Source organism: Limulus polyphemus, unplaced genomic scaffold (genome assembly GCF_000517525.1).
Source record: "Limulus polyphemus unplaced genomic scaffold, Limulus_polyphemus-2.1.2 Scaffold2450, whole genome shotgun sequence".
Lineage (NCBI taxonomy): Eukaryota > Metazoa > Arthropoda > Merostomata > Xiphosura > Limulidae > Limulus > Limulus polyphemus.
This window is the reverse complement of record NW_013668060.1, coordinates 83,280-93,234: the sequence shown is the minus strand read 5'-3', so window position 1 is coordinate 93,234 and position 9,955 is coordinate 83,280. Positions and strand designations below refer to the sequence as shown.

Below are 9,955 nucleotides of genomic sequence, written 5' to 3'. Positions count from 1 at the left end.
AAAATAAATATGAAAAACAAGAAATAAAGTACGAACACAATCTTATTCTTTCTTGCCCTCGATTGTCGAGTAGAGTTAAGCCTGATTTTTTTTTTTAGCAATTATGGTAAAGCACTTAAAAATTTTTATTTACTTAAATAATACACCAAAGAATATAGACTAATAACATGTAAAAAGTAGACAAATTCACTTCTAAAACTTTTCCTGGTTTTCTAACTATGAGACAAGAGAGACCCATTACAAATTCAGCTAAGCTAGTCATTAACTTTCCCACAGGAATGAAGTTGCTACTATGAGTGACATTGACGGTTATCTGTTCAGAACACAATGCTATACAATGCACCATTTGATAGATGAAAACCTTGACTTTCTATTGGTTATAAATAATATATAATTAAACGTAAGAGAGAACTATCAATCAATTGGTAAAGAGAGGATGTGACAGGTGGGTGTGGCAGGAGGGGTCTGATTTTCTCTTACAAAATAAAATTGAAGGCCATAAAAATTATGGTCTGTTTGAGCAATAACGATTTTATAGAGAGCATTTTATGTTTAATTTCATACATTGCTGAGGGGTGATGGATAAAATAGAGATGATGACATACTAAAATAAAATTTGTCATGTGTGTTACACTAGTGGAAATTCAGGATTTTTTTAAATATTGCCTTTTAGAATTAAGAACTTAAAACTTGTATACTATTAAAATATGAATTATTAGCTAAGATTTTATGCTATTCTAATTGGTATAACATAAATAAAAGTAGTTTAATAAAATTTTGAATGTAAGACACTAAAACCTTATGTTATGCACAGTAAATGGTACCCATGGAGAAAGGGTTAATCAGAAGGCTTTGGAATTTGATCCATATTGCCTATTCGGTCTTATCTGTTAATGATCACAACATGCTTCACATCACCTCTCATCAAACTCAACACCTGTCGATGTCTTTTGCTGCCCTGTTGAACTATATGTGGACTTCTTCCGATACATTCATATCTCATTACCTTCATGATCTCACAGTTTCCTCTTCAATGGGATTTTGTATTCCCCCTGTGGCTGTATTGAGAACCTCTACTAGATTTTAACAGGGAGGTGAAAAGTGTGTTATCAGACTTACAGTTATTGTTTTTTTTTTCTTCTAGGTTCCCTATTGATTTCTTTTGGATTCACTCAGTGGCGAGTCAGGTATGTTTGTATTTAAATTCCACATGAGCAACCTCTATATCGGTTTCTGGTGTCGAGATGAGGTGTTCCATAAGACCATCTTGATGCAATTGTGGATGCTGATATCTTATTACAATATTTCTAATGGACCACTGCTCATAAACTATTATGAGTAAAGCTAAAGGGGATTTTGACAGTCCTGCTGATCTTAGAGCTGAATCTGTCAAGATCAATTTGATTAGGGAACATGGTTCACCTGTTGCACTGTCTCTGTAGACCTGTTCCTCAGGACTCCCCAATGCTTATGTTCTCCCCTTACTTCTACTAGTGGAGCTCGGGAGTCCTTACCACACCCAGTTCCCAGTCACTGGGGTGGTGGACACAGGATTTTCCTTCGGAGTTTTGAGTTTTCTCCACTCTCGGAGAAGAGTGCGAAGTTGGGGACCCTCCTACCTGTTTCCCTGGAAGTTTTTTGCAGATTTGGTAGGAGCAGGACCAACCTATGTGGAGCCTACTCGTAAAACCAGTCCAGATTTGACTCTTAGCTATCCAGTGAGGGGGGGGGGGCTTGGATCCTCTTAGGAACAGTGTCAGGTCTTATGTTGTTCATGCAGGGGGTCCACTATCTCCTCTTAAATCTTTGGTACTTGGTGGGTCAGTGTTCCACATCATCTCCATAATTCCATGGGTAAGCAGAATTCTCCTTGCCCACTGTAGTTCTTGGTTAAAAACATACCTGTTTTGGATGTAATGTGGTGTTCCCACTTTGATATCACTTCTCGTGGTACATATTTGTTCCCTGCAGAAGCTTTCTGTATGATCTCTGTCCTCACTGGCCCTTCCGCCCTCTCAATGTGAAATTTTAGCTATTAGTGTCAGTGGAGGTATGTATGTTTTGGAGGTTATCGTTTTCCTAAACTGAAAATGTATTTCCAAGCATACTTACCTTCGCTGACACTCTCTCTCCTTCCCTTCCCACTAAGAGCCGGTGTTAGTGACCAGAATGAGGTAAGTTGCAAAAAAGCAATTTTATCGTCTGAATACAATGCTTATATACAGTACTTGCATAGCGTGTCAGCGGAGGTAAGTATGTTTGGAAATACATTTTCAGTTTAGGAAAATGACAACTTCCCACGTAAATACTTTGCAGAGGCTGAGAAAATCACTAGGGAGACATTCTGAGCTTTTGATTGGTTATTAAACACGCGTCATTGGGCAAAGTAGGTGTACATATACAGGTATTTTCAAAAATAGAAGAGGTGGGCAGCTCTACCTTAGTTGATTCAATAAATGTATTAACATCTCAGCAAATACAAAATATAGAAGGTTTTTATTGTATATTCTAGCTTGTCAATATCAGAAATTTGAGTTCCTAATTTTTAAGAAACTAAAACTTTGTATTTTGGACATAACAAAAATCTAATCTGAACCAATGCTGAATTCAACATACCACATGGTACAAAAACAAATTGATATTTAGGATTTCTTTTAATATTTACTTTTATTTTAAGAAATTAACTGATGTATAATACTAAAATTTGAATTATAATCTACAATTTGATACCAAACATTTTGATATACATTCATAAAATAGTAGTTCAATAAAATTTTGAATATTTGTCTACGTATGTGATGACATGGCCTCTGACCTGTGACCATAGGAAGACCCGTCAGACCCATCTTTTTGGGCTTCTTTTTGTTGGAATTTGTTACAGACCACTAGATGAAATTAATGAGAAATTCAACTAAATAAAGATTTCAGCTGTTAATAAGGTCAATCATAAGATTTTTATTTCAACCATATAGACTAGGAAATTTTAGAGTTAATTCGTGAGGGAGACCAATTTTGAGAAACTGTTCAGGATTATTTTCTTCACCAATTGGTTAGGGAACTTACTAGGAACAATGCTATTTTAGATTTATTATTAACTTCTAATACAGAAATGGTTGACAGGGTGGGAATGTGTGGGTGCAAGTGATAATTGCTCAATGAGGTTTGATGTTTTGCTGCATATGGAGATAAAGTATAATGCTTTTTGATTCCAAATTAAAAAGGAAATGGGAAGAATCAAGAATTATATGCTATGAATTGAGCTCCTGAATTAATTGGAGATAATGTGGAAATTGTTTATAAAATCTTAAATATTCTATGTATTCCTGTTTCTTAGACAAAAAAAGGTGGCTGCAAGTAAACTACGTTGGTTCACAATGGGTATAAAGGATAAAATCAAAGAGAAAGCATTATAAATATAAAAAGTTTAAGTTGATTGCAATGTTGGAAGATTTTGAGGATTATAGAAGATCAAGAGAGCTGAACAAATGGGAAATAAGGAAATCAAAACAAGTACATTGAAAAAGGTTTGTTGAAAATGTAAAAAGAAATAATAGAATACATTAAGGGTAAGCAAAATGTTGGGATTGGAGTAGGGCCTTTGAAGGATAATACAGTAATGCTAATATCTAATTGTTTTGGGATGGTTGTGATATTAAATTGTATTTTTCCTTCAGTTTTTGTTAATGAAGATTTAAGCACTATTCCTCATCCTAAAGAGTTGCTAGATGGAAACATGATTGAACAAGATGATCACATTCATTCTAAGATTGTTAAAACATATTTTGAAGTTTAAAGAATGATAAAGCTCCTGGACCAAATAATATTTACCCAGTGGTTTGAAGGAGATTAAGGATTGGATATGTAAGCTACTTGCTACTATCTTTTCTAAGTCCTTGAATAATGGGCAGATGCAAGAAGATTGGAAATTGGCTAATGTTACTCCTTTTATCAAAGGAAGTGATAAAGAATTGTCCCAGTAATTATAGACCCATTAGTCTTGCATCAGTGGTGGGAAAACTTTTGAAAGTGTGATAAAATATACTTTGCAAAATCATTTAACAAAGTTTACAATTTTATTGGATAGTCAGAATGGTTTCACTAGAGGGAAAATTTTGCCTTACTAATTTTTTGACTTTTTTGAAGACATTACTGTTTATGTAGATGAAGGTATTAGTATGGATTTGATGTATCTGGATTTTAGACAGCATTTAATAAGGGGCCACATAAAAGTCTTGTTAAAAAAGATTCTGTAGGGGTGGGGAAAGATTGGCTTATTGGATAGAAAACTAGCTGTATGGAAGAAAGCAAAGGATTGTGATAAATGGATTTTAGTCAGGTTGGATTCATGTCACAAGTAGGGTACCTCAGGGCTCTGTCTTAGGGCCTTTGCTCATTTTAATTTACATCAATCAAGGTGAAGGAATGGTCAATGAATTATTTAAATTTGCTGAAGATATTAAGGTCTTGGATATTTTAGGGGCCAGTCCTATAGCTAATTGTAAAAAGTTTTCTATATTGGAGGTTATCAGAAAAATCACTGAATTAAATAACAGATGTTGTGTAATTAAAGGTATCAACATCTCAATTTATTTTGGTGCTAACTCATATTTCATGAAAAAGCAAAAACAAGTCAAACCATTTTTTTTTCAGACCACTTAAATGATTTTTATTTCATATATGATATTTAATTTCCCCTCTAAAGCATTGTATAATAGCAACTTTTTGTTCCCCTTTAAAGTAGTCATTTAATAATCAAAATAAATAATGAAAGAAAATCTTTGCATCACTGTCAGTGTGTTCTGTTCTTGTTCCCATAAAACCCATTACTATCTAGTTGACATATTTGTCAATAAAATGGCAAACACTTTGATGGAGAGATAGAAAAATCATACAATTTACATACATTACCACTAACGTTATATCAATCAGTGTTTCATATCCTGAAATGGTTGTTAATTAATTGTTCATGAATTTGAATTTGTAAAATCATCAAATTAGCAACGTATAGAAAACATGCAAATAACTCTAAAATGGTATAGGTGGTGGTGACGAATTATGCTTAATTAGTATCCTTTCATAATCAAAATAAATCATGAAAGGAAATATAGTATGCATCACTATCAGTGTCTGATAATGTCCTAACTCCATTTATTGGATTCTTTCTTCTTTCCCTTCTTCGTCATTCTTCTGCACGTGCTTCTCAATCAGAACCCTGCCAGCATTTTGTCTCTTTGAGTGAAGTTATTCCGAGTTCCAAAGATGGATAGCTGTTATGGGATCAAAGTCAATTATTGAAGGTGAGTGGAGCATGACCAGAAGCTAATCAGTTATCCTGTCAGCTCCCAAAAAAGATCTAAAATTGGTTGTGATCATCTTCATATTGTTGAATCCTCTCTCTGCCTAAGCAGAGCTAGTTGGTACAGACAGCAATAGCTAAAAGAGGCCACAGGTGTTAGGTAGCTCCTCCTTAACCCCATGGATGATATCAGCCCATGGCTGGCCTTTCTTGCTATGTCTGGGAAAATTAAGTAATGAAATAGATGTGGAAAATATATCGGAGAAACCATCAGGAGAATTGCATTATTATTCCGGTTTTGAAATCATTATTTTGGGTTCATTTAAAGTTATTATTTTATATTATGTAGTGTTTTACTGATAATTGGTTAGGCAATTGGAATCAGTAGAATTTGCCAACTTTCCTGATCACAGAAAGCCGATTTCCGAGAAATTAAAATAACATCACCCAGACCACTTTATCACAACAAAAATATTCTGATTTGTAAGTATGCTTGCAATCATGACCCTGTACTTTTCTTTTGACACAAAACACGAAACATTATTCATCATAGAATATAGAATCATCATTTAAAGCAATCTGTGTATGTTTCTTGTTTATTTACATAAGTTGATACACTGAACAAAAAAAAAAAAGATTAAAAACAATGCTTTGCACATAGTGGAACATGCCCATTTCTTTACAGACCATACATTAGCAAACAGTCTATAACAGCACCCTATACACAGATTAATATATGCTGTGCACTTGCCGAATATGTACGTGGACTGTTCCCACAAAGTTCTCAGTATGATACATCATGTGGCTCTTCATTACCGTATTTTCATGCAAATAACCCATGGGCTATATGTTAAGTTAGTTTTCAAAAATGCCAACTTCAGGGTATACGCATGTGTGGGTAATATGGTATTTTTTGTTTGTTTTTAAGACTGAAATTTTCTATTCCCAATAATCGTTTATGTTGGTCTTATTTAACACTTGGAGCAATTCATCAATTGGCCAACACTTGTTTGGTTAGCAATCCCAGATATTCTCTAGTCAAAGAATGAAGTATAAATATGAGTATTTTTTAATGTATTTACCAATATTTGAATATTCCAAGATGAGTAGGTTTCACTTTGTGTGTCCCATAGCATCGCCATAACCCTTAACCTGTGATTGGTTTCACTATGTGACAAAACCACAAGGGATCACTGTTTAGTGAAGGTTTTATTGTTTTATCGTAATGTAAAAGGATTATTTAATTTTTCTTATCTTCCAAAATTTGTTTGTGTTGCTGGCTTGTGAGGTATACACGAGTACAGTAATACTTGCCTAAAAGTTTCTAAGAACACTTTTTCCTCACGTGCAGAGTATACCAGGGGTCAGGTTATTTACATGAAAATACACCAGCACCATACTATGTATTAGCTCATTGTCTGGGGAGATTGCCAAAGAGGTTGACAACAGAGCAATTGGAAATTTGGAATATCCTATTACTTTCCAGTAAGAAGGTTTTTTCAATTGTTTGAATTGTACATGTCACTCTAAGAGATATCACTATAAGTTGAAAATGGTAAACAGGTACATACAAGTATTTAAAATTAACTAACCTAATGAACAGCTATGGAACATTTCGTTTCATCATTTTACAGTCCTGTTATTTATGGAATATGCATAGTTCCAAGAACTTACCTTAAAGTTAGTTGTGGCTCAACTAATGTGATTGCTGATTGGTTGGATTGCTTCTGAATGAGACAAATTAGATGTTTTGGGTTCTTTGAGTAGAAACTAAATGGTTGAAAAACAAGAATCATGAAGGTAAGCAATTGTCATAATCGACAGCCTGTTGCACCTGTAACTAATAGGGGAGTGTATACATATTTATCAACAGTACAAGCTAATATTTTGTGATCTTAGACAAATGTCAAAAGTGACACAGAGTAAGTGTGAAGTTTCAAAACACATTTGATGAAAGCATGTGTTGAGCCAGGAGGTGAGAAATTTTAAATAATTCAACCAGCACAAAGAGGGTCTTCTTTATAGTTGAGAAAATGATTTAGTTCAAAATGTATAGAGTGAAAGCAAAAGTTTTTGAACTTATGGCTGAAGTGAATCATGAATTTAGGCAATGAACCTCAACAATTTGTTTCTCTCTCACAATGATTACATAACGTTATGTATCAATCATATACTAGCAACAAGGTCAGTCTCCATATTTATTTTACACTCGTTCAAATAAAAAATAAAGAGATTGATTTTGTATTTTGTGGCACATTTATTGATAACTTCAACCATTTGAAATTTAATGAGGCTTCAAAGTACATTCTTTGTAGTCATTACAATGTTTAAGATTAAACTGTCAACAATACTACACAATAACATCATCAACTTTACTGTATGTAATCGGCAATTGGAATCGGGTGGATTATAAACTATAATAATCAGCAATTGTGTCATGATTGGTAAAACAGTAATATTATTCTTTTTGGCTGGTGCAGTCTGAAAAGTTGGATTGAAAATTGTTTACCCTAACATGCATACATTTACAAACAATGTACATGCAGTAAGGTAGATTCTCCAAAAATCTTACAAGTTTTAAATTTTTACTTGCCTGTTTTTGGAAAGTGTTGACAAAAAAGAACTTGTATGTACATCTTTCAAATGTGTGAAACCTTGATGCAGGCTTGGTGTCATATATAAATAGTTAAAAAGTAGCATTCTGATTGAAAACAGTAGTCATCTTTATAAAAGTTCTATAAATGAAATTTTATATTTCAATTCCATTACACTGATACAATAAGTATGAACATTGGACAAATTGATGGTATTCTTATTAATGAAAGTGCGTTTACTTTGAATACACAAGCGTTCATAGTGACGACATTTGTGGATACATGATTGATGAATGTTTATAAATTTGGGAAGTTCCTTTTGTAGTTTGTTATAAGTTCTGCTCGGTTAAGAAACTATTAGATAAGCTTATGTGGAGTCAAATTTTTAATGGTTCTTTTGATTTTAAGGTGCCACACGAGCTATGTCGAAGACACTTTTTACATGCCTGCCAGCATTATTGGGGCCATTGGCTCCCTGGTCCATGCTTTTTTCAAGCCCTGTTTTCAACCTACAATTAGGAGTTTCATTTGATGTAAATATAAGCCACATGTGCCAAGTTATTCAACAAAAACTACTAAAAATTGACAATTTTACAGAAAAAGTTGTGAACTATTAATCTAAAATTTCTAATACAGCTTCATCTAAGAGTAAAAGTAGATCGTTTTTAGCTTTTTGTCCTTCGGATTAAAGATAGCTGATTTAGAGCAGCAAAACTTGTAAGTTGAAAGGATGTGCAAATACATAAGTATTAGTTAGACCAAGCAAACTAGATTAGCAGTTTCTAGCTCAAGTTTTCAAAAGAATCATATAGGTGAATGGTTATTATTGAATATTTAGTGTCACATTATATTAGCTTAAGCAATTATCATAAATAATGATGCTTGATACGGCTGTACTGATTGCATGGGAGTGATGACAAGAAACTGTTTAATATAAATTCCATGGCATTACTATAAAGGATGCTATTAACAATATTTTACAGAGGAAAAACTACCACCATATATTTTAAAGAATCTGGTTGGTTCTGTAAAGTATAGATCTGTTCCGAATAATAAGGTTGTGATCCTAAAGCTAACTTTGGTTACTATCGAGTGTCACTTTCTTACTTGCTGCGGTTTGTTGGTGTGTATTGATAAAAAATTAAGATATTTAATCAAAAACACCCTAGGTGTGAAAAGAAAGGTGTGGCCAAAAAAGGATTAAGTGTATGACTTAAAGTAATGACCAGTTTGTGGCCAAACTGGTAGCTACACTTATAGCATTGATAAGAACTTTACAGCAAATATTCATTCATTAGTTAGCTAGGCTGCATATTTTGTTTTACCTACCATCAAGCCCTAGTTTTTATACATGTTTTTAAGCCATTCTTTTTCTTAACAATGTTATTAGACGTGTATGCCACACATATTATTGTACATTTCATTATATTGTTACTTTTTAGAATTACAATTGAAAGAAAAACTACTCATTTAATAGCTAATGTTGTTTTTTGTAGTTAGAATAATGGGAACTAACTTTTAGAGGCTTTAACATTGATGATGGAATGTGAAATAATCCATAATTAAATATGTTTTTTGGTATTACTGTGTTTTTAATATTTACTTTAGATATCATTTAATTCATATTTTATAATAATCTAACAAATCAATAACGTAACTGTTAACTTGTGTTACATCATTAACCTATTTAATTATGACTAACTGTACTACATGGGCATTGTAGGAAGCCCTGAAAACTGAAAACAGAAGTGGTTGTTGTCATGTGCAGCTTAGATAAATCCTTGTAACTAGTAATGTTAATATATATATATATGTGTTGTTTGTCTTTTTGACTTTTCATCATGTGTGTTTGAAAGTTTATTCCAGTCAGTATTGTCAAATGTATGTATATTAAGTTCACATGTCACATTTTCACAGAATTCCTTGTATCGTAATTGTAAATTATTGAGCCCAAAGTTTGAAGGCTTTTGTTATGTTTCTCCACTTGTTAAGGTTTTTGAAGTACAAATTAAAAAGTAAATTTTTTATGTTAATAATTTTAAATATATATATATATATACACATA

At 32.9% G+C, this 9,955-nt stretch overlaps 1 protein-coding gene across 4 annotated transcripts in view; it reads left to right on the top strand.

Moving 5' to 3' along the window:
* The window catches only part of LOC106466987 (diphosphoinositol polyphosphate phosphohydrolase 1-like), an 80,795-nt gene that overhangs the window by 8,371 nt on the left and 62,469 nt on the right, over positions 1-9,955 (top strand). Inside the window, exon 1 of one of the 4 annotated variants that reach the window (XM_022395073.1) lies at positions 3,454-3,524. The exons of the other annotated variants lie outside the window; for them this stretch is intronic. Within the exon in view, the coding sequence (XP_022250781.1) occupies positions 3,486-3,524 (39 nt within the window). The 5' untranslated portion in view covers positions 3,454-3,485. Of the gene's footprint in view, positions 1-3,453; positions 3,525-9,955 lie in introns of those variants that run through there. 4 annotated transcript variants of the gene reach the window in all.